General features: G+C 37.1%; 1 protein-coding gene and 1 pseudogene across 1 annotated transcript; one reads left to right on the top strand and one right to left on the bottom strand.

The window, feature by feature from the left end:
• The window catches only part of LOC145610612 (uncharacterized), a 149,414-nt pseudogene that overhangs the window by 54,366 nt on the left and 67,048 nt on the right, over positions 1–28,000 (bottom strand).
• Positions 1,771–15,999, top strand: LOC145611240 (bifunctional D-cysteine desulfhydrase/1-aminocyclopropane-1-carboxylate deaminase, mitochondrial-like). Its single transcript, XM_081666550.1, has 10 exons — positions 1,771–2,018; positions 2,119–2,184; positions 4,355–4,549; positions 4,640–4,750; positions 7,095–7,186; positions 8,261–8,353; positions 12,963–13,020; positions 13,110–13,223; positions 14,822–14,919; positions 15,639–15,999. Exons 1-10 carry the CDS (start codon positions 1,794–1,796, stop codon positions 15,841–15,843), a joined length of 1,257 nt encoding a protein of 418 aa, XP_081522676.1. The 5' UTR covers positions 1,771–1,793; the 3' UTR covers positions 15,844–15,999.

The following is a 28,000-nucleotide window of genomic DNA, read 5'->3' as shown; positions in this document are numbered from 1 at the left end:
TCTGATTTAGGTGTATGCTTCCGCAATTTTATTTAAAGGTTGTTTATTTTTCCTTTAATTCTTATTTATTATTGGTTAGTAAATTGGGGGTGTTACAAATATCATTACCCAAAATTTAATACTTCGTATTATTAAAAATTTGTATCATGAAAATAATGTAGTAACTCAGAATATCGTCTGGACGTCCGAGCTCAAAATTAGGTTTTTTTTTAAAAAAATTGTTTTTTTAGCGTGTTAGTAGAGCTGTCAAAAACCGACCTGAACTAGTGAATCTGAACCGTTCCGAACTGTGTCGAAATGAACCGAACCGTTAAGAACTTGTTATTTTAAAACCGTAAACCGACCCGACCCGTTTTTTAAAAACTTGAAACTGAATTGATCAGAATGTTTGAGAACCGTTAATGAACCGTATCTGTTATCAAACCGAACAAATACAACCCGAAACCGAGAACAACCCGAACCGAGTACTTTTGAACTCGATAGCAACCCGACCCATTGTAAACCAAAACCGTTTAAACTCGACAAAAACCCAATAAACCCAAATTTTTTACATCTCGTAACTGGTTAGGATTGAACCGTTTATAACCCAAAACCTGTTATGACCGAACCGTTTACAACTCGTAACCGGTTATGATCGAACCATTTATATCCCGTAAGTCTGTAACCCTTAATGATAGAAAATTAAGAGCGAGAGAAAGTGTTTTTCCTAAAGCACTACAGGTGAGTGTGAGAAATGAGATATGAGGATTTTAGGGTTTGAATTTAGCTTGGGCAGTGATTTTGGGGAGGTGAATGTGAGGCATTAGATTAAAGATATGTTTAATCAACAGTTGTGAGATTATTTTTTTGAAGGGTTTGGATTGCAATCCGTGTTTTTATTGAGCGACCAATGAAAATTATGTAAATTAGTAACTTGAAAACAAAATATAAATATAAGTATACAACTAATAAAGTAATCATTATTACTATAAGTATATAACGTGTTCATGATGTTTCAAAAAAATATAAAATAAAATATAACGTGTTTATGATCCGACAAATTACAAGTTTACAACTCGACTCGTTCTAATTCATTACTTGATTATTGTAACTTGTTTAAGTCTTTATTATTTCCGATTTGTTTTGAACCAAACTCGTTATTAAATAGATCGAGTTTTATCCGAATCGATAATGATCTGAACCGATAACAACCCAACCCTATTAGGATCCGTCTCAGAAAGAAACTGTAATAAAAATACCGAACCGAACCGACCCGAACTGATCCGATAATGAATCTAACCCGTTATAAAATGACCCATTACAAACCAATAAACCGAATCGTAAACCCGACTGACACCACTACGTGTCAGTCATTGAGGGACGGAGGTTAACGAGTGCAACTAGGCGCATAGCTGCTATTGATTTGGAATGTATATAGGAGGGTTAACTTGTAAATTCACATAATTTTTTAGAGTTTTTATCGTTTCAGTGGTACTTTTAATGCACCATTATACTCACAGTGGTATTTTTAATATACTATTATACATGTAATTTATACTATTATAATATAGATTGTTTTAATAGTACTATTTATAACCATTATAGGTAACAGTGGTATAATATTTATACCACTAGAAAGACAAAAAAATTCATTACTCTTTTGTCGTGTAGCTGCTATTTACATGTTAGCAGCTATGCGCCAATACTTAACCCTGGCTAACTCCCTAAAAAAGTACGGGTAAAAATACAAAAAACTGTAAATGCACATCAAGTGATCAACCTCTCTTTAGTGTGATGCACATCACAATTCACAAATGTTTGTAGTAGCTGCACCATCAGCTCTAATTCAGGTCGGAGTCATCAAAGCCACTCGCAACCACCTTCATACACAGCAGCACCGCATCTTCTGCTCTAATCCCATGGCTTCCGACACCAACACCAACACCGCCTTCGGCTTCCTCGCTAAGCAACCTTACGATCCTCCTACTTGGGCCACTCATCTTTCCCCCCTTCCTTCTCATACTTTCTCTCTTGCCCATGTACTCACTTTCTCCCTTTTTTTTGATTATATTGTGTAATTGGGTTTACTTTGATCACATGATTGTATTGTGTAATTTACTTTTATCACATATTTTGCAGCTTCCTACCCCAATTCACAAATGGAATCTCCCTAATCTACCTCCCAATACTGAAGTTTGGTTGAAGGTATTGTCTTTTTTTTGTTCTTTCTAATTTTATTGTTTCTCTGCTTTAATTTATAGTTTTTAGGATTGTTTTGGTGAATATTGTGATTAATTAGGTTGATTGGCATCTGGGGTTGTTTTGTTTGGATTCATGGGTTATTAAAATTTGTAAATTGTTTGATGAAATTTACTTGGATTGGTTGGTGAAGCAAAAGAGAATTAAATTTTTTTTTGTTAATTAGAAAACCGGAACTATAACCTAATATTATCCCAGTGTCAGAGGTGATTGTCCATGCCATTGAAGGGGGTTGGATGTATGCAACCTTACTCATTCAATTACCCGTTGTTTCGCATTGAATATGACATGTAATCACTGCCTGGTACTGTATGATGAATAGGGAATGGACATAATTCAGATAGCCATCTTTATTTAGTCCTTGGTAATTTTGAAAAAGCCAAAGTAATGGCATACTAATTTATATTTGTTGGAATGATGGCTTTGGTTCTTCAGTGCCCATTTCTTTATAGGAGTCTTATAATCATTTATATGCCGCCTTTGCCACCATGATTGTCGATTTTCCTTTATTGCATAGTTATCATGCTTCTTTACTAAAAAATCATGGGCAAAAGTAGCCTTCGGATAAACTATATTACCATTTATCCATAGTAACTCAGCAAGCTGGCTAAAAGGCGTCTATTTTTAGATAAATTATCATAGTGCTCGATTTTTTGTTAAGAGTGGAACATTGACAAATTTTCCTAATCATTTTCTACCCTTTTTCTCTATAAATAAAATAAAATTATATAGTGACAAGCGTGTTAAGTTGAAATTAATAGCTTCTGATAAGGTGGACCAATCTAAGAATTATCATCTTGTTATGATCTAATTTGCATCATGTGCTCTTTTGACCATGTGTAATAGTAATTCTAATGTGAGACCATCATTTATAGTGGCTATATTGGTGTAATCAATCTCTTTTGGTACAGTACACACACATATATACATATTATTGATTTTGGTGAGTGATCTCCTCACCATGGCAGGGGTAAAAGCGATGAGGCTTGGATTGATGTGAACTTAATCCAATCTATCATTATATATTCAAGTCTTCAAGATCTTTAACATAGTATGAATTCCTTGGTGGTAAGCTAACGGCAGCTATTGCTATCGGTGGTTTTGATATTATGGTCCTTATCCACAAAAGATTTTTGTGGATGACCACACGGAATAACCAATTTTGGTTCATGTAGCCGACCCTATTTATGGGATTAATGCTTTGATTGATTCTTCTTCCAATGGTATACTGTAATATAGATAAAGGAACTCTCTATTTTTCCTTCTATCTCATTGACTATTTTAGGAAAATATAAATCTCTCCGATGGTTTTACATATGGACACCTCTACCTTAAAACATTCAACAAATCCTTTGCATGAATATGAATGTCACCTATGGTTTTATATAGCCTCTACCTTTAAGGCAATGACTTGATTAGTCAATTTGACTGTAAAAAATAGTCATTAACCTTCCACTTTATACACTCACTAGTCCTGTATCATAGTCATTCTGGAAGCTAAATACAGGAATTTTTTTTCTTAGTTAATTGTACTGCAGCATGTGAAACATACCATGTATGGGATAATATTCATTATAATCTTGTAAGAAATAATCAGTTAACTTTAAAACATCCAACCTATAATGTTTAGTTTTTCTTTCTCTTATGAAGTCCAGTAATTCTTCTAAGATGGGTATGTACATGCGTGGTGAATACAGTTATTGAGCTTTTCATATATGCCTTACTAAGAAGACGTTATCCCCTTGAAGCTTTTAAACTTTATTTATAGTGAATGATTAGGACTACCAATGCCAAAGTAATGATATTATAACGTATGTCTAGCAAATTTGGTTGTGTTCCTGCTTCATAAGGCAGTTACTGATTCAACTCTTTCTTCAGGGCAGGCTTAGTCTGTTTTCTTTGTCAACCCTAGCATCAATATATAGTGGATGGAAGTTTACTCTTTTGTAATTCCCCAACTTCAACCACCAAAGTTTAGTTGATATTCTCCTATTCCCCTTTTCTTCGTCTGTAAATTCTGTTCTGTTTTGAAATCACACATAAACCATTTGATCTGACAAGAACATCTATAATTTTATTTTATTTTATTTATTTATTTATTTATTTTTTTTTATAGCGTGATGATCTCTCAGGTATGCAGTTGAGTGGTAACAAGGTAAGAAAGCTGGAGTTTTTGATGGCAGATGCAGTGGCACAGGGTGCTGATTGTATTATATCAATTGGCGGTATCCAGAGTAACCACTGTCGTGCAACTGCAGTGGCTGCTAAGTATCTGAATCTTGACTGTTTTCTTATACTACGTACCTCCAAGGTTTGCCAATTCAATTGAAATATGCTTTAATCTTGGTTTTTTTTTTTTATTTATATTATTGTTAATTTATCTCGAAGCTTTTGGTGCCAGGCTCTTTTGGATAAGGATCCAGGTTTAACTGGCAATCTGTTAGTTGAACGCTTAGTTGGAGCTCATGTTGAACTTGTTTCAAAAGAAGAATACGCAAAAATTGGAAGTGTGGTATGTTGAAGTCTTCACAGTTCTAGGCTTTGTTATCTCTTTTATTTGTTCTGGCTTCTTATTCTATTTGTTTTTATGAGTAATTTGAATGTTAGTCAAACTTTAAGTTTATATCTAAGATTTACATCTTTGCTGAGTGACAATTTGACTTGATGATTAAAAGAAGATTTGTTATCTTTGAGCAACATCATTCAGTAACAGCCTTATATGTCTCAGAATAGTGATGCACTCATCTACTGCCCTTTTCTCTTTTTTCTTGGAAAAGTGTTATCAACCTTTTGGCTTAGAAATATGGATCATGCACGTTAGGCTCTTTGGAAACTGAAATTTAGTGTCTTTGATGCGTGAACTTAATATTTTTAACCTAGAATTATATGGACAGGCCACGCAATTTTATTCATCACCTAAACTTTAAACAACCAAATGAAATAGTTGCTTGCCATAAATGCCGCTCATCAACTTCTCCTATACTGTTGCTTGTCCTCAAGCAAGTAAACTAAAACTTAGAGAGAAAGAAGGTGAAACCTAGCAATATTTGTGTTCACTTTTGTAGGAATCATGATTGTTTTTAGCATAAACCCTTAGATCACTCTAAAGGATGAGTGTGCTTTTGTGAGGGTTTCTAAAGTGTCTAACCCACATCTCTTCTCAAAATGCTAAAGACGTGACATATTGCACAACTAGTTTTGGATTTTTTCTATTGCGAAGCACTTATTCAATGCTCAATTCCGAGGGTCTTTCCTCATATATGGTTTACGAAGCCGTAAGTCATACAAGTAACTTCCAAGGCAACTACCAACATCCTAGATATGGTCACAAGTCAAGGGGCCAAATTAGCTAATCAAAGATGCTATCGGAATCAATCACCTTATTAGCCATTGCATAGGATAAACTCCTCAGGTTTCACATGGGTCATCTCAAGCATTTAAAATTAACACAACCTTAAAGTTGTCTGGCCTTTCCCTTTCCCAAAGCCCCATCCCCTTCCCCGGCAGCCCCACCCCCTTCCTCGGTAGCCCCAACACCACCTGCCTACCCTCCCTGAAACCCCACCCCCACCCTGAAATTTTCCACCCAGAAACCGACCCCCATCCTGAAATTCTTCACCCAGAGACCCACCCCCATCCTGAAATTCCCCACCCAGAAACCCACTCCCATCCCATAACCCCCACCCCGTGAAAACCCTACCCCGACAAAACAAGCTCTGACATGGAAGGGGGGTAGCCATGGGGGGGGGGTGGTGCTGGTTTAGGCTGGGGCTGGGAAAGGGGATGCTGAATATCATTTTTTTTGTTTTATTGTTTATTTTAAAATATAGGACAAATTAGAAGGCAACATGTGGCAAGTCACTTTCTTTAATCGGTTACCGACTTAAGAAAACTGGACAAGGGAATATTTTGAGAAGATAGGATTTAAAGGTGGGATTATTTCTAGATTTTGTAAAAGTTGGATTGTTGTGAGTAGATCGAACAAAGGGGTGATTATTCTTTTCAATTTTTCCTTTGTTATTTATTCATTAAGAAAAAATGTGAGATAGAAACAATATTTGTTGATGAATTCAGGGAAAGAAAGGAAAGATTACAAACAAAAACTTAAAGTTTAGTGCTTGTTTGGCATCATTTTTGGTTTTCAGTTTCCTGTTTTTTTGAAAACTAAAAACCAAAAACAGGAAATAAGAAAAAGGTGTTTCCACTTTTTTGTTGTCAGTTTTCAAAATTATTATGATTTTAATAAGTTTAATTAATTTTTGATTAATTATGTGACATATATCATATACTTTTATACAACAAAAACCAAAAACAGAAAACCACAACAATGCCAAACGAACCTTTAAAATTTGTGATTAGGTTGCCTTCCTAAAGTAAATACTTAGTAATAAGGACTGGGCAGTGTGGTTTATCAGTGTTATGGCTATTGTTGCAGATTTAGAAAAATAAAAGTACAATTATGATGACTCTTTTCATTGTCTCCTCTCTCCAATACCCTTCTTGCTTCATATGATAAGCAGACAAGGTAAATTAAGAATGTGAGATGACAAAGTTCTCTCATATTTGAAAATTAACAGTATGTACTTCTATAATTTTTCACTCTGTAAGTGCTATAGGAATACATTGTCCAATTAACTGCAAGGCTGTGAGGCTAGAATGTACAGTTTTATGCTCTCTCTGTAGAACCTTATCAAGTATGATTTGACGTGCAACTACTGAATTTTCTGTGTACAGCTCATGCTTGTAATTTTATTCAGTATCCTTTCTCCTGCATACAAGATTATGTGAAAATTGGAAAGCATGGATTAATAGCCTAAATAAACATGTTTTGGGTGCCATCTTTGTCATTCATGCAGGCTTTGACGAATGTGCTGAAAGAAAGGCTGATAAGTGAAGGAAGAAAACCATATGTTATTCCTGTTGGAGGTTCGAACTCTCTGGGAACTTGGTGAGATACTATTGGTTCCTTCGAGTTAGATGTTGTTCCTAAGAATAAGTGATCAACTATAAGCCCTATAAAAATACAACAGTCCTCTTCTCTACTAAGGTTCCTGTGAAAGAAAATGTCACTTATCTACATTGGTAACATTCTGTTCATGAATTTTCACTTGACATAGTCCTTCAAGAAAAGGAGAAAATATAACCTGATATCCTTGGCTAAGGCAACATTTATTTATTACTTTTATTGGGGTGAAGTGGGTGGACAAATACTTCCAACACACACTTTTTCACGGTATTTAAGAAAAGTGGGGTTCACATATGCTATTACTATGCATAAGATCAAACATAGCATAGCTATGTAATTTAGCTTGTCTGCTTTATGTATAAGATCAAACATAGTCATGTTGGTCCTTGTTAGAATCGCCTCAATGTATAGTTAATTAGTTATAGAGTATCAAAGATATTATTGGTCAAAGTGTCGCGTTGGCAAATGTGCAAGTCAAAATGGGGCAGTTAAAAAATATATATATTTGGATTACATAGCTATTTCTCATAAATTCATTGTTATACTCATTCTGTCATAATTTTCTTTGGAAATATTTTTTATCATATGTAAGCTCTTTCAGAAATCAACTTAATCTTTCCAAGAAATAAAGCTCTATGGAAAATATGATTTTACTTCAAAAATACATAAAAATATCAATCCTGTCTCAGATGATTATTTAAATAAAAATGTGGGGTTTTACTTACAATGGAACTTTATTTGTTCAAATTGTTGAGTTCAATGGGTGATCCTATCTTCTGCTTTGCTTTCTGTCGCAGAACATAGCACTTTGACTAGATTGTATCTGATGATTCTGATCTATATAGTTACTGTCCATTATTAATTCTTGTCTCTCATTTCGAGTATATCCAGAAGAATGTATCCTGAATTTGCTTTCTTAAACAGTTACTGTTCAAATGGTCATTGTTTCTGCCATTCTTGTTCTGTATGTTTGTTCGTATAAAAAGGATGCATGTTTTGTTTGTCCTTTAACGTTGTGACATTGGAATCAGCTCGTGTGCTTCTGTTGACTTTCAGGGGTTATATCGAGGCAATCAGGGAAATAGAGCAGCAGCTTCATAATGTTGCAGAATCGAGAAGTTTTGATGACATTGTTGTAGCATGTGGCAGGTCTGTACAATACTACAATCTTGTACAAATCTTGAGACTAGATTCAGTCCAGATTTCTGATTCAAACTTAGTGCTTTATGTCTTATAGATTAGATCCAGACAGACAGGGTTATAAAATGAACTTGGCTAAAGGGGAGGGGTAGAGTAGGCAATGTGATTATTAGTAGAATAAACTTGAAGAAGAAAGTCAGTTCATAAACATAGAAATGGTATATAAAGAAGAAACCAGTGAGAGAGAAGGCAAGTTGATCATTATTGAGTGTTTTAGTTAGCTTTTAGATTTTTCGTGGGGAGAGTATCATTCCTCTCAAATATTGGCTAAGCTTTAATTGGATATGAGTTACCTATAAAAACATATCTTGCTTGTTCTTCCCTAATCCTTCTTCCTCTCTTAGTCTCCGTTTTGTGTCCTTAATCTCTCTGTTTTGGTAGCTAATATGTACTAGTTCATACAGAGTGTTGATCAAATACAAATGATAGTTCTTTAAAGATTGGTAGAAACCATAATTTAACTCAAGAGTGTAGGAGCTTCCTTTGGCTTTATTCTTTTCGCCTGAAAACCCATTCACTGGACTTATTTAAAATTTTGTAACTTATATGGGAACTTATTTGAACTTATGTGGACTTATTTTGTTGTGAATTGACCTTTTATGATGCTGTTGTTAAAACACAATTTTCTTGATGCTTATTTTCTTACAGGAAAAATAATCTTGCATATTTCTACAAAAGGAAATAAATGCTTGCACATAAGTTCACACTTCACAGGGAAGCTTAAAAATCTACTCGATGTTTGATGAATCAAGTCACTTCCAAATCCAAAATAATAGGATACTACAGATAGTATACATATCTGAAATTACAATAATTAGTTATGCAGATTTGTATAAGTTTGAGATTGACAATTTGATATTTTTTAATTCGCCATTATCTAGTCCACCCATATCCACAAAGAAACTAATAGAATTTCTTATTTTCTTAGTAATGCATTTGCAAAAGTATGTGGAAAAGACTTTCAAGCTCACAAAAATACAACTAAAATTCAGGCCATAATCATATTTTCTGTCTTTCACAGCATATTTACTGTTCTCTCCATGTTTCTGTACGTCCATCTTTGTTGACCTTTCTATTTCTCATTGTTTCTTCTTATTCGTATCCTTAGTTTCTTTCTTCACTTACCATTCAGTAATCTGTGACAGATTATTTTAGATGTTTTGCAAGGAATAACCTTTAGCTTTGCTTTAGGAGTTAGGAGTTAGCATAGAAGCAAGTCAATTTTTTTTTTTTTTTTTTTTTTTTTTTTGAGCAAACACCATTTGCAAAATTGCTACTGTGAACAACTAGTCAAAAATGTTATTGCTATCTACTTCCTCCGGTCTCTTAAGCTGCAACCCTTCCCTAAAATCAATGCTTTTTAGTTGCAACATTACTAATTTTAATAATTTTCCCTAGCAAAATACCAAGGGTAACCCATGTGTGGATCAAAACCCGCTAAATCCTCTTTCATTATGCAAGGCTTCTTTGTCTAATCTCATACCCCATGTGGGGACCAAAACCCATTAACTCCCTTTTACTTAATCTCCATGCCCACTGTCATGTTACAACTAATATTAAACCGAGGAAGTATTAGTTTTTACTTTTGTGATTGGTGTGTGACCTTTCTCGTTTAATATGAGTGTGGCACAACTTGCACCGCTTAAGGAATGTGATAGTGATATCCTTGTTTCCAAGCAAAAGATCCTCAATGTGCATTGAGCACTATGGGTTTTGGGGAGGCATTGGTTTACCCTGCTGCTGCACAGGTCCCTTAACACTTTGTTTGGATGGAAAGAAATGAAAGGAAAAGAAAAGAAGAGAAAGGGAGGGAGGCAAAATCTCTTGTTTGGGTAAAGAATTAGGGGAAGGAAGGGGAAGGAGAGGGAGGGATCCATTTTCCCTATCTCTTTAATAAGCATAATCTCTCCAAAGTTGAAGAGATTTGGAGGGAAAATGGAGCTCACCTCCCCCTCCCTTTCTCTTCCCTTCCCTTACTCTTTTTTCCCTCCCCTTCCTTTCCTTCCTTCTTTGCTATCCAAACAAAGCGTAAGTGTTAGAATCCAACCTCCTCTATCTATATTAAATGCTTTGTAGGTCTTTTGCTTAAGTTTTCTAGGCCTTAGAATATACTCCCTTTGTCCCCTTTTGATAGTCTCTTATGGGCATTTTTCACGGGAAACACACAGAATAGTAAAAGTACATTGAAAAAGTAAATTAACATTGGGGTATGCAAAAAAGTAGATAGAGAAAGTAATAAAAGTACACGGGAAAACAAAATTTACATTGGAAATTTAAATTTGCACAAATATAGTTGCAAATTGGATGAAATTTTGATAAAAAACTAATATTAATGGTTGTTGGAAAAAACAAATGGGGTGAACATTTTGGGACTAAAATTTGTCCATAAGGGACTATCAAAAGGGGACGGAGGGAGTATCATTATGAATTTTTTAATCTGATGAGCTACACTAGGAACATAATATAAATCCAAAAAGAAGCTCTTTAGGTAGCAATGATCAATGAAAAGCTTCCTCCCTGTTGTTTTTGCTATAATGCTTATGATGTTGTTAGACCTTTATTGATATTGTGTGAATGCATTTATTATTCAACTACAAACTCACCTTAAGCTGTAGAAACTCAGTGACTCAGTCCCAGTTTTGTCCATCTCACCCACTCCTATCGCCAATCGGCTAGAATGCATTTCGAATTATTTGATGCTCACTTGTGTTTCTTCTTGATCACCTTGTCCATTTTTAGACAAGGCTTGCACCATTGCTAAGATAGCACTGCACGATCAAAGCAAAACATCCGGACCGTGAAACTAAGCCACCATGACTTAGTTTCAATGAGTGACCTGTCTTAGAGGCTATATATCTTTTCTTGTTGATATTTTTTGTGCCTTGGCAATTTGGGATCTTCCGTGTCTAAAGATAGTCATTTGACAATGCTTATCAACACGGTCCAAAAACAACAAAATCTGATACTCACTAAAAAAACTAATACTCTCTCTATTTCATATTGTGGTTCCACCAGGCAACCACCAACTTTCTCTACCAATTAATATTTTTTTACTCTTATTTCCCCCTCTCTCTACAAAAAGAGTGCCACCCTACTAAACCCCTTAATATACTTGCCCAAATCTAACAAGAAATTGTAGTGAGCAAAGGGAGTACTTTGTTTTTTAACCATTCAAATTGCTTTCTTGACAAACATTGTGCTTGCAGCCAAATATGGTATGGACTTTTAAAAGCAAAATCTGGGTGAAAATTGCTAGTATGGGTAATGCCTATTGAGTCCTTAAGCTATCCATCATAACAGCTGATCATATTTGTTGCATACGTGAGGCATTTTTTTGGGAATTTTAAACAAACTCATTTATTGTGTAAGACCTGACAAATTTTCTCCGCATATGTGTACTTTTGGGGCTTTTGTCATAAGGGATAAAGATAAGTAGGATAAGAGTGTGGGATCAAGATAGGGAATTGGTGATTGAAATAGTGTGTATTGTACCATCTTTGGTATGAATAGGAAATAGGAATGAGAAGTAGAAAAGTTATCAATATACCCTTACTATTTCTTTCCTCGTCCTTGATTACTTTTAATTAAGGGCATATAGGTCTTGTTATTCCCAATACTATCCCTCTTCCTTATACCACCCCTCCCTAGGCATAGGACTTGTGGGATAAGGGATTTTATCCCTATCCCATCCCTCTAAACAAATATCACAACTATGATATCCCATCCCTTATTCCTATCCCTTTCCTTTTTTCCCATTAAACAAACACCGCCTTTATGTCTTTTAGTGAGGACTGAGGAGACAAAGTATCATATGTTTATGTCATTCTATCTTTGAAATTAGGCAATTATTAGATTTCATTGGAGTGCTTTTTTTCATTGGGGTCATCTCTAGATACAATATTTGGAGTTCAGAAGGCAAAAGGAGAAGTTTTTGTGGCAGGATACTTTTCCTAATATGTGGCTGATTTGGTTAGAAAGGAACAATATGTTTTCCGTGGCTAGGAGTCTACTGTGGTTCTTTATGAAAGCAGCGATGTATTTAGCTTCAATTTGGCTCATGTACTTGGGGGCTTGAGCATTCTCTAACACGTCCCATTCTTATACTTCCTCCCATTTTTATTTAGTAGCAGCAGCACGCACTTTAAGGAAGATATTATACTAGGTAAATGGACAAAGTAAACGGAAGACTTTACCATCGATAAGAAGAAAGTGTTGAGTTGTTAGGATTTAAATTTTATAAGTTAATATGTCCTTTTACTTTTTCTAATCACATCCTCAAATAACGTGACAATAATGTGTGTTGCAAGTATAAAGTACAAAGTATATTTCAAGAGGGAGTGTTTTTTTTTTTCCTTCTTTTGCCTTGATTTTTGGTTGACTTCTGCAGTTCTGCTCCTCTTCTTTTGTGGCTATTTTTTTACTGTCCATTGAAATTTGTTTTCTTATCGAAAATATATGAGACACATTCCAAAATCTGGACAAAGCTCAAGTGATATGCCATTTGTGAATTTGATTGATAATAATTTATTAATATTGTTCAAATTCACATTATGGTCAGTGGGGGTACAATTGCTGGTCTGTCATTGGGAGCATGGCTCAGTAATTTGAAGGCAAAAGTAGGTCTCTCTTGTCACGCTGTCTGTAATTCATGATTTTGAGGTTACCAAAATTGGACTTGATAATCTGAGGTAGCTTGGCTATGCAGGTTCATGCATTTTCAGTTTGTGATGATCCAGATTACTTCCATAACTTTGTTCAAGGTCTCCTCGATGGACTTAATGCAGGAATTAGCTCTCGTGACATTGTAAACATTTATAATGTATGTCCGCTTTTTTCGCCTTAACAATTTTATTTCTCTTTTTATTTAGGAAAATTGCTTCCATTAATCTGAACTCTGCCTCGTCCGCCAAAAATAATCCCTACTGGATTATTCCCCATCACTCCCAACTTTAGGGGTATTAATTTCTATTGCACCCAACCGGTCATCCAACCTAATAGACACGTGTCAGCCTATGATTGGCTATAAAAAAACAAAAAAAATAACCCACAAACCACCCATGCCCAGCCCGGAAAACCCCACACCCCCACCCCCACCCGCCAGATAATCGGCCCCATCCCCGAAAACCCCTCCCCGGCGGCCCAGCTACCTCCGAAAACCCCTCCCCACCCCCAAAAACCCCTCCCCAGCAGCCCAAACACCTTCCTTACCCCTTCGAATTCCTCCCCTTTCCCCCGTCGAATTTCGCCCCTTTCCCCTAACCATTGGCAACAGGCGACAATCAGCCACAAACGGCCAAAATTGGCCAGTTTAGGGTATTCAGCCCCATCATCGGCCAATTTCGGCCATTTGTGGCCAATTTTCGTGGTCGATTTTGGGGAAGGGGGTTGCTTTGTGGCCATTTTTGGTGAGAAAACGGTCGTTTAGGCCTGCGATGGGTTTTCCTATAGTAATGGCTAGGAAGGGAGTGCGTCGGTGGTGGTGGTGTGGTGAGGAGGGTGTGCGTCGGTGGTGTTCGTGTGGTGGTGGAGGTGGGGCAGCTGCTGGGTTGGCTTTAAGAATTTTTTTTTTCTCTATTTTTTTCAACCAATTACATATTGACATGTGTGCTAAAAAAACTAATTCACAAATGTTTACCTGATTAACCGGTTGCAAGTCATTTGGGTGCAATAAAAATTAATACCCCCTAAAGTTGGGAGTGATGGGAAATAATCCAAAGTAGGGATTAATTTGGGCGGACAAAGCGAAGTTCAGATTAATGGGAGCAATTTTTCCTTTTATTTGTTAGTTTCAATGTTTGATTGATGTATAATTTCTGTGAACACAGAATGCAAAGTTGCTTTTTCTTACTAGTTTTATAGTCTAGTTTCTCTACTAAACTGATAGGAGGATTACATGCCTTTTTTTACAAAAAAGGATGGATAATCCTTGCAAAAGTACCAGGACTACATTTCCAATTCACTTTCCATTTAGTTAACATTTTGTTGGTTATAAAATGCACACTTGAGATCTAGGTTATTTATCTGTCTTTCTGATTACAACTCTTGATAGAGATCTTGGTGACTATTTGTATGGTGATTATTGTATTTTACTCTACATATATGTGGATATTTGTTTGTGTGTTTTCAGACAGGAAAGCTGGCTTCTGTTGCTGATAATTGAAAGTTGTAAAAATAAATCTCCAATGTGCCATGTTTGGATATACCTTTTTAGAGGGAAAGTCAATTAAGGAGCATGAGATGAATGATGCAATTTCTCAATTTGGTTTAGTTCCTTTCTTTTTGGGGATGTAGTTGAGGATTATGATTGTTAAGTTCTTTGTGGGGGCTGACTGGTTTTTAAATATGAATCGTCGGTCACTAATGATGTATCAAGAAACCTCTAAACATAATTGATTGCTGATGTTGTAAAATCCCCAGGCAAAAGGTCTGGGTTATGCAATCAACACTCAAGAGGAGCTTAATTTTGTTAAAGAAATTGCATCTGCTACTGGTGTTGTTCTTGATCCAGTTTACAGGTATGTACAGACATTAGTAAAACATAATATTTGCATATTGCTATTTCCTTTGTTTCTTTTTGTTACTCTTGTTGCACTTTTTACAGTTTCAAATGCAAACAAATAAGCAAATTTTCAAATATGTAGATAAAAAATCTCAAAAGGTTGATGTTATGAAATTACATATCGAGACCAATCAAATATGATTTCATATAAGTTTTTCCCCATGTTTTTATTGGTAGAGTATTAGATTTCATTTGCATTGGGATCTATAGAGATAGTACAGTATTAACAAAGTCAAATGGAGGGAGTAGTTTTTTTTGTAAAATAGTAAAATGCAAAAGGTAATGCTATGTGCTTTGATCATACTCTTAGTTCTTGCTCGTAATATAAATATGAATCAGGGTTGTTTGATTATGTGAAAGCCACTTTTAAAGTGTCTCTAGGTCCCCTCTCTCTGTAAATCTATTGTATATCAGGTGCTTAAATCTCATAATTTAACGACCATTATGAATAAAACATTGAGTAACAGACGCAGGACGGATTGAAATTATCACACTTTTGTTTCTCTATTTGCTATGCATTTGTAACTCTGTAAGGGTTATATCCTTCATATCTTCTTGAGTTAGTGTTCTACTTTGAGTAGCCAAATTGAAAATAAATCCCTATCTAATATTCATGTAGATATGTCAAGTGCATTAAGTACAGTATAAATTAAGCTGCTTGACTATCACTTGCAGTGGAAAAGCTGCTTTTGGATTAATGAAAGATATGACTGAAAATCCTGAGAAGTGGCAAGGAAGAAGGGTCCTGTTTATACATACGGGTGGCCTGCTTGGCCTGTTTGATAAGACTAGCGAGTTGGCAGCAATGGTTGGAAATTGGAAGCAAATGGAGCTCCATGAGTCTGTACCCCGGCAAGATGGTGTTGGGAAAATGTTTTGAAGCAAATGATTTCAATTATATGTAGTAAATCATTTTTCATATTGGTGAATTTGCTCTTTGTTTAATTGGTGTACTATGTTTAGAATATTTGGATTAAGTTTACCATCGTATCAATAAAGATGTTTGGTTTGGCCGAACGATGTCAATTTCCTGCTTTGCTGTGCTTTTTGCAGCTTTTGGTTGTCGTGGATGCATGAGGTTTCAAGGTAATATTTCGAAATTCCTCGAAGGAACTGGAAGAAATAAACATAAAAACATTTAAGCTATTCGACATCTTGGCTTTACTAGCTCGCTCAATAGGCTTGACTTGATCTCCTTCCACCGGTAATGACTCAACCCCCACGAAGGTCGGTAGGTCTTAAAAAGGGTTGAAGCGGTTTGGCTAGGGATAGGGGTATAGAAACGATTTTGGAAATTGAAAGTGGACTTAAAAGTGAGGCAAGGTTGATCACCCAAGCTTATTCCTTTTCAACCATACAACAAATATATTTGCATTTTTCTTAATGTTTTCCATTTTTTTTATGCCATATGTTTTCTATTATTATTTTCTTAAGACGCGTAATATCATTTTATGACTATCATATTTGATATGTTTTTCCTCTAATTTGGTCTTATTTCCTTTGTAAAAAGCTCATGAGCAGTGTAAATTGTGACAGGAGGTTTAGATTTCAATCTGCACTCTATAGGTACGGAATTTCGGAATCACCAAGAGACATTTGCAGCAGAATCATATGACGGAGTTGCAACAACACTTTACAAAGGCTTTGGAAGTGGTAATTGGATGTGCCTGATAATAACCATATGGAGCGTTAAGTAGCGGGGTAGAAGGTTCAACAAAGAAAAGCAAGTACATTCGAGCATTCGATTCAGGCCCTGCAAGCCACGAAGCGAGAGCAGCTGCCGCCTTCTTTCCTCGGATCTTCGAGCCCGTGTCTTTTTTTAAGCAGTTGACTGGACAAAACAGGAATCTAATAAAGGGGCGGAGGCCAAGGAGTACTATTTTTATAAAACCGAGGCCGGGAGTATTAAGTAAGCTAGTGTATCACTATGAGGGTCAACTCTGCTATCTACCTCATCCAGATTCAGAGTGATCAACTTCTAACCCAACGCCACCCCCCAACCCCACGGGGGAGAAGTTTACAAAAAATCAAGGTACATTCGAGCATTCGATTCAGGCCCTGCAAGCCACGAAGCGAAATATAGTACGTATTATGGAGGAGATCGCCACTCCGTTGGGAACTCAGTCGTAGTCCGCTAGCTGTCTATCCCGAGCAGATAAGCCTTGCCTCGCGTCCTGGCGTACGATCTGGGCTGTTTCCCTCTCGACTTTGGATCTTAGCACCCAAAAAGTCTGTCTGTACAAACGATCTAGGCCTGTATTCGGATTTTCCCTGGGGTTGGTAAGGCGAAATGGGGGCCACCCTAGCCCATTGAGTGCTCTACCTCGGGCCATCGAGCGCTATCACTTTTTGATGAAACAAGATTCCTTTATTGGGTTTCATCCGGCCACCTGTGGGACCAACTCCCGACCAGGAAGTACCGGCAGCTACTCGGCCTTTTTCTGATCAATCTCCGCAGTTTACTCTTCATTTCCCCTGCATTCTCATTAATAAAGTCCGAAATCCTCAATTCAAGCTGACGGATCCTGATCCTGCTTCCTTATCTTATTGCACACTTTCAGCAACCCTAAGAGCTACCAGAAGGACAAGCTGTTTAAACTGACTACGACCAAAGTCGTGGGCAGCTGCTATATTTTGTTACCCCCGTCGCGTCGTTCGCTTTCATGCGTGTGAAAGTCAGGTCTCCCCTTCTTGCCAATCAATGTTTTGCCATCCCTTTATATCGACTTGGCTTTCTTTCCTGTCCGGTCAGTGAGCCCCCTAGCAGCCGTCGTTCGAAACAAGTTTCTCACTCACAACCGGGGCGAGGGCTGCCCTTCCTCTCTGATTCACCACCGGGTTGCTTTCTCTCCCGCTTCGCTCGAGGCCACTCCGTTGGGAACTCAGTCGCAGTCCGCTCTCTCTCTCAATCTTATGCAAAGACCCTAAGAAGCAATGACTGTGTAAACAATTACCTCAATCCAACTTACCCAAGTCAGTCCAAATTCAAGCCCCAAATTTATGCTGATATTGTCATCAACCAATACACAAAGCAAATTCTGGTAGGATTTTATATATACTCCGTACTTTATCTCTTTCTTCCGAACTACTCGTATACCCATGAGGGGACAAATAGTAAGATATCCATTATACACTCGGGGTACTATCATATTCATCCATGCCTTCTAAGGTTACACCAAAATTACGTATCAACACAAATTCCTTAAATATCACAAAGATATGAGCGAATTAGGGTGTTTATTGATCCTCGAGATCAACTATGAATTACTCGTTGTAGTAGTGGAAGTATTAACGTGTTTGTTTTGCATACAGTAGTGAGTAGTCTTCTTAATAATCTGACATGATTGCCTAAAGCAACTCAAACATTTGTTAGACAGTAGGACTTGATTTGCTTAACGATGTTATTCTTTGAAATAAGAGTACATGTGAATGTTGCCATTAGCCCATTAACACCGTCTATACATGCATTATATGATCAAGGGCTAAGGTCTGACTGGAGTAGGGCAAATTGGTTGCACTCCTCAGAAAACAGCAGTTCGACTGCTTGCTGATAAATGTGTTACCTACAACAATGATGTGGTTCATATGTTTAACATAGGCTAAGAACCTTGGTTGTTCAATTTAATGTCACCCTCCCAAATGCAATTTGGTAAGAAATGTTATTTGGTAGTAAATCCTAGAATTCCTGCAAATGTCCTTTCTTTAAAATTGGTCCAGATGATTGTCCGACGCTTATTTATTATTATGAGACATTATAAGTTACTATGAACAAAAAATGTAGCAGCCTATAAAATAACTAACCTCATTTAACATTCATTTCATGTATATATAGGGCTGTTTTGATTGACGGAGCTGAGCTGAGCTGACTGAACTTATTGGAGCTGAATTGAACTCACCTGAACTGAACTAAATATTTTATGAAAGAAGCAAATTAAGATAAGATTTGAACGAATTGAAAATAAGCTGAAGAGAACAGACCCATACTTGATCATCTTAGGACTACTAATGTTGGTAATCACCTATGGATTGCAGGGCTGACAGAATTGGAGAGCATGCTGTGGAGTGGGGCGAAAAAATGTCTTCCTTTATTAATACCATGTTAAAACAGGAATCAATATGCTTTCTGGGATGAATTTCATCCAACAGAAGCTGTTCACAGGATCCTAGATTTAGCGGCTTTTAACAGCTCAAAATCTTATTCTCATCCCTTTAATCTAAAGTAGATAGTTGGGATGACCAAAATTCAGATTTGAATTTCCCTGTCATGTAAATTAAAACTTGTGAACTTGTGTAAAAGTGTAGCTGTGATTGTTATTTGATAATGAAAAAGTTACTATGTATACTTAATTCTATTTTTTTTTTTGAAACCATGTATATTTAATTCTTTGTTTTTTTTTTTTTTTTTTTTTTTTTTTTTTTTTTTTTTTTTTTTTTGACAGTGAGTACAAAGAAAATAAACAAACAACTTAAAAAGACCAACAAAGAAACTCCCGAGCACGAGCTTTCCCAGCCAACCAATGCGCTGGGGAAACCCACGACCTAGGAACCTTTAGAATCCTGTAAGCCTCAAACATGGAAAGAAGAACATGGATATCTTGAATTAACCAACATAAAGAAATATCACTCCGTTGACGGCGGCCTAGAATCAAGCACAGGGTTTCACAGTCCGAGTAAATAAGGATCCTACGATAACCCCTGCTGTAGGCACTACGCAAACCCCAAAAGCAGGCTGGAGTTCCGAATGTAAGGCGGATGATGAGAGAGAAGCGCGAGCACCCCCACCAAGCACCAAAGGGGAAAGACAATCCCGAAAAATCCAACCCGCACCCGCGGAGTTGTCGGAAGACCAAGAACCATCACAGAGCAAACAAATATCCGAAGCCGAAAGAGGATCCCCATCGTAGAAAGCAGAAAAAGTCGTGACAGATAGCCTAGGACGAAGAGGCACACTAGAGGACTTAAGGCGAAAATCTTGAGCTTGCTGACTTCGAGCACAGCACTGGGACGCAAGACTCAATACCTCAGCAAGAGAAGCATCCAATTGTCGAAACCGAACATTATTACGGGAAAGCCAAATCGCCCATAAAATAGAGAAGAAGTTGATAAGGCCTACCCAATCCTTAGTAGCACCAAACAAAGAAACCATAGTAGTAAACCAGTTAAGAAACGGAAGGCGATGTAGACCGGGCCTCTGAAAACCTACAGAACTACGGCCCCAGAGAAGGCTAATGAAATCACAGTCCCGAAATAAATGAGCAACCGTCTCCGGCTCACGACGACAAAAATAACATACAGGATCAACTGAAAGCCCCCTTACAGACAGAGCTGAAGCAACTGGAAGAGCGGAACGAACTACTTTCCAAGCAAAGATCTTCCATTTAGGGAGAATAGGAAGTCCCCAGAATTTCCGCCACTAAGAAGGAGAAGTGGGCCCTACAGGAATCGTCAAGGATTCCTGTTGAAGAAAAAGGAAATAAGCTGACTTTGTGGAAAAGGACCCATCCCTGGTGAATTTCTAATAAACAAAGTCGTCCATTAGATTTTGCGGACGATCCAGACTAAGAATCCGACTAGCAATCGGATCATCAAAAAGTCGATGGACCCTCGAGGAGTCCCACGCGTTAGAACACAGATCAATAATAGAAGACACATGAGTCGGGAGTTCCGACTCAGGTAAACCATCCTTAAAAGAAACTAAACCCCCCGGAGCCCATTCATCAGCTGTAATACGAACGTTCGTACCACAACCCACCTTCCAACGAACTCCTTTAGCCACAACCGACATGGCTGACTTTAAACCACGACACCCCCAAGAGGGTCGGGTAATCCGAGACGCCGACAAAGCAAAAAGAGTGGGGTACTTAGAAACCATGAGCCTAGAAACAAGCAACTGAGGATTATGCACCATCCTCCATCCAGTTTTAGCTAGGAGAGCCGAATTAAAACATCCAATACTACGTAGACCCAGTCCACCTAGCCCCTTTGGTAAGTGAAGGAGAGAAGCCGACCGCAGAACTATTCCTGTCCTGGAACCTGAAGATCTCCACCAAAAACTAGCAAGCATACTATCAAGATGAGAAGCAATAGATGAAGGAATCTTAAAAACAAATAGAATATGATTAAAAGAAGCTACCAACACCGAATTAATAATAACCAATTTTGCCGCTGCAGACAACCGTAGAGAGGCAAATGTAGATAATCGGCTAGCAACCCAGTCAATCAGAAACTTGAAATCCAAAACTTTACTGCGTCCTAGATCGATTGGAAGGCCCAAATAGGTTCCAAAAGAGGGCTGCGATTGAAGACGAAGACTCCGAGCTAAATAATCCCGATAGTCATGGGGAGTATTCGGACTAAACTTGACAAAGGATTTCTGAAGATTAATCATTTGGCCGGAAGAACCACAAAATTGAGAAAGAAGGTTCATAATGTTTTCACACGCCTGCGGAGAAACCTGGAAAAACAGCAGCGAGTCATCCGTAAAGAAAAGGTGCGACACTGAAGGACCCCCTCTAGAAATGCGAATGCCTGAAAACAAAGCCTGTTCTTCCGCCCTGCGAAGAGAAGCCGACAAAACTTCCATACAGAGAACAAAAAGATACGGCGATAAAGGATCCCCTTGTCGAAGGCCACACTTTGGCTGGAAAGATGGAGTAAGACTACCATTCACAAGAACCTGATAAGACACTGTGGTAACGCACTGCTCAATGATATGAACCCAGTAGGGAGGAAAACCAAAAGCCTGTAGCACCTGAATCAAAAAATCCCAGCGCACCCTATCATAAGCTTTATTCATATCCAACTTAAGAGCCGCATAAAACCGCTTACGAGCCTTTGACGCATTCATAAAAGACAAAAGTTCATGAGCAGTCAAGGCATTATCCGAGATGAGACGACCTGGCAGAAATGCATTTTGAAAACCGGAAATAAGGGTAGGGAGAACCCCACGAAGACGGTTAGTAATACATTTGGCGATGCACTTGTACAACACATTACATAGCCCAATAGGTCGAAACTGAGAGACTAACTCTGGTTGAGAAACTTTGGGGAGAAGGACTAAGAAAGTGCGATTCCATTCCTTTAGCATGTACCCATGGGCAAAGAAAAACTGAACCGCAGAGGTAACAAAACTACCTGTAACTTCCCAATGTGTCTTAAAAAAAGCTGAGGTGAAACCATCGGGGCCTGGTGATTTATCATCGGCAATATGAAACATAGCAGATTTAATTTCTGAAGGCGAAAAAGGGGCCATTAAATAAGTCTGTTGTGAAACAGACAATGTTGGCAAGCCCAAATTATCCCACTGCATCAAATTCGCATCCCTAGAGCACATCACAGGAAAATACAAGTCCGAATAAAAAGATTGAATCAAAGAACGAATACCCACTGGGTCAGACACCCAATACCCATCATCGTTTTTGAGACTGACAATCAAATTTCGGCGACGACGAGCTTGAACAACTGAAAATAGTAACCTGGAATGCGACTCCCCTAAGGCATCCCACTTAACCTTGGCTCGCTGTTTCCAGTAGAGAAAGGAAGCCGTAGCTTCAGCAATTTTCTCTTCTCTTGTATTTAGAAAAAGGACACGGGCTACAGGAGATTGCAACTGAGCCGAACAAGAAGATAAATCCGAGCTTAAGGCTTTCCAATTAATACCCCAAGACTTCCGATGTGATAGGCACCAATCCCTAAGACGATCTCGAATGACAGCCAACTTACGAGATAAGGTAAACAACGGAGAACCTGCAAAATACAAGAGACACCCTTCCTTTACAATCACTGAAACATCTTGTGCAGACAAACACCAATTCTCAATTCTGTAAGGACGCCTAATAATATCTCGACTCACTGAATCCGAAAAAATAATGGCTGCGTGATCTCAAAATAAAATCGGCTGGTGAACAACTCTCGAATCCGGATAGTCAGTGAGCCATTGCTGCGTTGCATAAGCTTTGTCCAATCTCTCAAAAGTCGGATCTACCTCAACTCTATTATTTGACCAAGTGTAAGTGGGACCAGAAAATGGAACATCCATTAATCCCAACTCCAACCTCCACTGAATAAAATCTAATCGTCCTGGAATAGTGGAGGAACCTCCTAACTTATTAGAGAGATATTCAACCTGATTAAAATCGCCAATTAACATAACATTCGGATAAGTAGCTAAAATATCAGAAATTTCCGACCACACAGTCATACGGTCAGAAACATGAGGCGCACCATACAGAAAAAGAACATATTTTGTTACCAAATTCTCCACAACCCGACACAAAATTACATGTGGAGAAACCAAAAGAGGAGCAACCACCACTGAGGCAAACCAAAACACACAAAGCCCACCACTAAGACCCATCGAATCTACACCCGCAAACCCTGAACATGAAAGGGAAGATAACTTATGCATGACAGAATTTACAGATACCATAGTTTCAGCCAAAAACATAATATCGACACCGTAAGAGCGGACTTTAGGGGAGTCCGCCTGACCCAAACCCCTACAGTTCCAAGCCACAGCCTTCATCTGTCACCTGGTGGCCTTAAACGAGCGGCCACCGAGCCCTTAGAAAAAGAACCATAACAAGACACCTGAGTTGGAGAAGAAATACCAATTCCTTTACGCTTCTTAAAAGGAAGACAAGAGAAACAACTGGTAGCAGCAACCTCCGATCCTTCTTCCGCAAAATAGAGCAATAAATTCTCAACAGAACCCGAAGACGATCTCTTCTTAGAACAAACCGATTTTTCCCATCCCCACATCTTTCCACGGTGTTTAAACAGATGCGGCTTAGCCCTCTGAAATGGTAAAAAGATTCGTGTTTTTTCTTCAAAGCAATTGACGAAGTAACAAAAATTTTTGACCGTTTGAAAGGGTAAGGTCCTTTAGATAACCTCGAGGATCGAGGAGATTGAACAGGGTGGGCAATAGAATTGGTGGGTGATGGTGGATAGGAGTCGGGGGAAAGTTGGTTTTTAACTGGAACATGTAAGGGTTTGTTGTAGGTTGGGACATTGGGTTGGATTGATGTTTCTGGAACTGATTTTCTCTTTTTAAGAGGTGAATGAGATAGAGTAGCAAACTCACGGTTTCTTTTATTAGGTCGAGCAATTTGGGTTTGAGATGGGTTAATATTTTTGAAAAAACTCATGAGATTCACTGTTGTTGTTCTAAAATTCTCAGTTCTCTTAAGGCCAATATTCATATTTGAGAGGTTCTGGGCAAGCAAAATAGTAGACTTACACGATCCATCCTTATTAACAATAAAAGGAGCAGAGTTATAAAGATTCAAAGGGCAAGTATTCTGCTTATGGCCAACTCTATTACATTTAGAGCACATAAGAAACAAATTCTCATATTTGAAATTAATCCATTTAAATTCAGAGTGTCCAAGGTCCAAGTAAAACCCAGATAATAACGGCTCCAAAACATGAATGTGGAGTTTTACTCTAATCGAGCACCTAATTGACCCAGGATGGGGTTCATCTATACACAGAATGTTCCCAGCCATATTCAGCATTGGTTTAACGACACTAATCTCACATAAATCCAGAGGTACCTCATCAAGATGAACCCAGATAGCAGCCTTGTCAAATTTCATATTTCGGATTGACTCACCTTGATTCCAAGGCTTAAAGAGTAAAAGTGCAGCTTGGTACAATGCCGAACCCTGTTGTAGCAAAGCTTCTTTATCTCGGGCATCCTGACAAAGAAAAAGGAAGATGTTTTCGACTTTCTGTACAATAATTTCCCTAAATCTAACCCACTGATGTAATACCCAATTTTGTATTCGGGCTTCTGAGAAGTTCCTATAGTCTATGAATTTACCAAGAACAAGATGGTGGAGAAGGGGATTAAAGGTGGAGGACGAGCACCTCCGGCTCGGATGTGCGAAAAAGTGATTCACAGTCATCACAATTAGAACAGGGGAAAAAAAAACTTAGGGAAAAGCTTAAGAGATAAGAAGGATCACCGAAAAATGAAGAAGATTAAAGTACTTAATTCAGCTTAAAAAAAACAAGTATTAGCTTCTGCAAATTGATTGATGAAGTTGGAGAAGGAGGAAGACGGTGGAAGCGGTTGGATAAGGCTCTAGATTCCTAGAGAGATAAGCTCTCAATTTAGAGAGAGAAAGTTTAAGTACTTAATTCAGCTTAAAAAAAACTAGTATTAGCTTCTGCAAATTGATTGAACTAATGTATTACAATACATAAATATGAAGTAGCTTCTGGATGTATTTAGCAGTATTTGTGATTAAGCACATAGCTTGACAGTCCTGTGTAATCAATTTTAAAGATTAAATCAATGAACTAAGGTCAATTTTGTAGCTCTTGTTGCACCAAAATTAAGGCTTACTATACTCATAATAACCAAAATATGGGTCAATTATTATTTTAAATGTAAAAGTTGTTTAATTTGCTCAAAATTCGCCCATGAAAGGACTGATTTTTGCCCTATTTTGTTCGAATTTTTCGATCCCCGAAACCTTAATTTCAAAAATTTCAAAACCCTAACCCCTAAATTTTGATTTTTGTGTTTTGATTTTGATTTAATTTGATTGTTATGTGTTATGAATATAATTTATTTATTTCATCTTAAATTATGAGTTTTTCATGATCAAATTATTTAATTTAAAAGTTAAATTGAATTGGGAATTAATTTCATGTATAACCTTAATTTTATGATTGAATATGATTTGATTTTAAAATAAATTAGACCACATTAAGTTTATTTAATTTTAACAAAAGATTTGTTTTAATTTTAATTATATTTTAAAAAAGGGGGGGGGGGAATTTGAGCGCCAGCCGCGGCTAGGTGGCGCAGCCACGGCGGCCGCCACATGCGGTGATCCAAGAAGGAGGGCGGGCCGGGGCAACAGGTTCGGTCGTGCAACAGTTGCGCGGCATTGCTGCTGCTATGCGTTGTTGCTTGCGGCAGGGTACACCTCACGGTGTACGGCCATCGTGGCTGGCTTCGACTGGCCACAACACGAAGACTAAAACAAATTTGAAAAAAAAATTTATTTATTTTATTTTAATAAAATCTAATTTTAAAAGATTGGTTTTAATTTTGAAAGATAACTAGTTTTTGCCCTGTGCAAATGCACGGGTTCATACTTATAAGACTTAAAAATAATAAAAGTTAATTAAAATAGAGTTAGTTTAAATGAACTGACTTATATATAACAATTTTTTTTTTTTTTTTGAAATTTGAATTCATTAATATCTACCCTTAAAATTCTCTTGTTAGTTACATTATTATTTTAAATATTTTAATAAATTATTGTAAGTTTTATTCATTAAATTTTTTTATCGTATTATTTTTAAAGAAAAAAAAAGTAAAAAATTTTGGGCGGGAAAATTTTTGTTGTGAATGTGACACGTGTAATTAAGGGATAACTTTGGTGATTACTTTAGTATATAGTATAGATTGTCAAAATTAAAATTGTTAATTTTGATAAGTTTTGGATAATTTTGAACAAAAAATTCTGTATGGATTATAATTGATGAAATAATGAGATTATCCCATAATTATTTTAGGATATAATTGATTTTAAATTATGTGATAGGCTAGGAAATTAGGATAGAATCTCCTAAATTAGTTAGGATAATCATGGAGAATAAATATGATCTATCTTTCATAATTAAAATACGATTTGATTCTATGTCATACCCAAATTAAAATATATGATATTTTATAATTTGTCATGAATAATATATGATATAGTCTAATTGCAGTAATTATAATTTAAATATGATAGATATAGGTGTCATGTTTCCTTAATTATGAAATTCGATGTTGTAGTTTAGGAAAGCATGATAAGTTATTGAATATATGGCATTTATAATATATGATGTGATTTATTACTATATATAGACTAGAATGGCCCATAGATTCTAAATACGATCAGCGCATTGTGAAGTATTTTTGTAATCTAAAAACCGTATGCGTATCTGATGGGTGTCATAAATGGCACCCATTTGATGAGTATTTATGTTGTTTTTACCTTTCTTTTCATAGCTTTCCTTCTTAATAAATGCTTAGTTTTATTCTTTTACTCTTTATTTTACCTTTTCTCTCTTATTTTGTGTTTTTATGCTTTTCCTACTATTTTCTCCTTTATTTGCTCTGTTTTCGTGGTTGTAGGTATTGTACGAGGTTCGGGTCTTGATGTTGATGGTTTTCTAAGTTAGAAGATGAATTTGGAGCAAGCTTAAAGCATTGAGGAAGCTCAAGGTGCAAGGAAGTGGATTCTCCAAGTTCTAGCTATTGCGCTCTCAAGCTGTGCTCTCATGAGGATGTGGTGTCAAACCCACCATCAAGCTCTTTTGGATCTGCCAAGTTTAGTGTCCATCATGATCATTCTACACGGTCACTCGAAGACCCTTAGCGAACGCACGAAGCATCGAGGAAAACCGGAGAAACCCAGAGGAGCGCGGACGTGTAACCCATGGGCGCGGCTGCGCAATCCCCCCTCCCTGCTTTGCTCGGTTTCGTTTCGCGCCTCCTATATATATCATCTACTTGTAACCGTATTTTTGGGAGGAATTAGAAGCAATCTTTAGACATATTTTTGATCTTATTCTTAGCTTAGTTGAGAGTTTCACTCTCTAGTTTTAGGGTTAGTTTAGGAGTAGATTAGAGAGAGAAAGTGAGGAATTTCAATGGTGATTAAGAGATTGATGATGCAAGAGTGGCAATTGTGTTGAAGATCTTCTCTATTATCAATGAGCATTTCTAACTCTGTCTCATTTTATTGCTTTGTTCAATTTCATGTTTGTTTAGTTTTATTTTGATGTTTGATTCTTGATAAGTGTAATTGTTCTTAATATTTTAATGATTCTTGATTTCCTTAATTGTTGTTTAGATGATGAAGTTAGAGTAGTTATTTGGCTATGGATTGGGGGAAACTTGTATGATTGATTGATTGTGTTTAATTTGGGAATTGTGTTAATTAATTATTGAGATTAAATTGATTAATGTAATTAAGTTTGCATGTGTGTATTTCGATAGGGCCTTGAGAGTTATACTAAATTGC

Source organism: Chenopodium album, chromosome 24 (assembly GCF_948465745.1).
Source record: "Chenopodium album chromosome 24, dcCheAlbu1.1, whole genome shotgun sequence".
NCBI lineage: Eukaryota > Viridiplantae > Streptophyta > Magnoliopsida > Caryophyllales > Amaranthaceae > Chenopodium > Chenopodium album.
This window is presented reverse-complemented; position numbering and strand designations above follow the sequence as displayed.

Excerpts from the sequence above, each read along its gene's own strand:
- LOC145611240 (XM_081666550.1), top strand. The coding sequence starts at position 1,794 with ATGTTTGTAGTAGCTGCACCATCAGCTCTAATTCAGGTCGGAGTCATC. Across the intron at positions 4,550-4,639 it reads TTATACTACGTACCTCCAAG|GCTCTTTTGGATAAGGATCC; the intron begins GTTTGCCAATTC and ends TTTTGGTGCCAG. Across the intron at positions 4,751-7,094 it reads ACGCAAAAATTGGAAGTGTG|GCTTTGACGAATGTGCTGAA; the intron begins GTATGTTGAAGT and ends TCATTCATGCAG.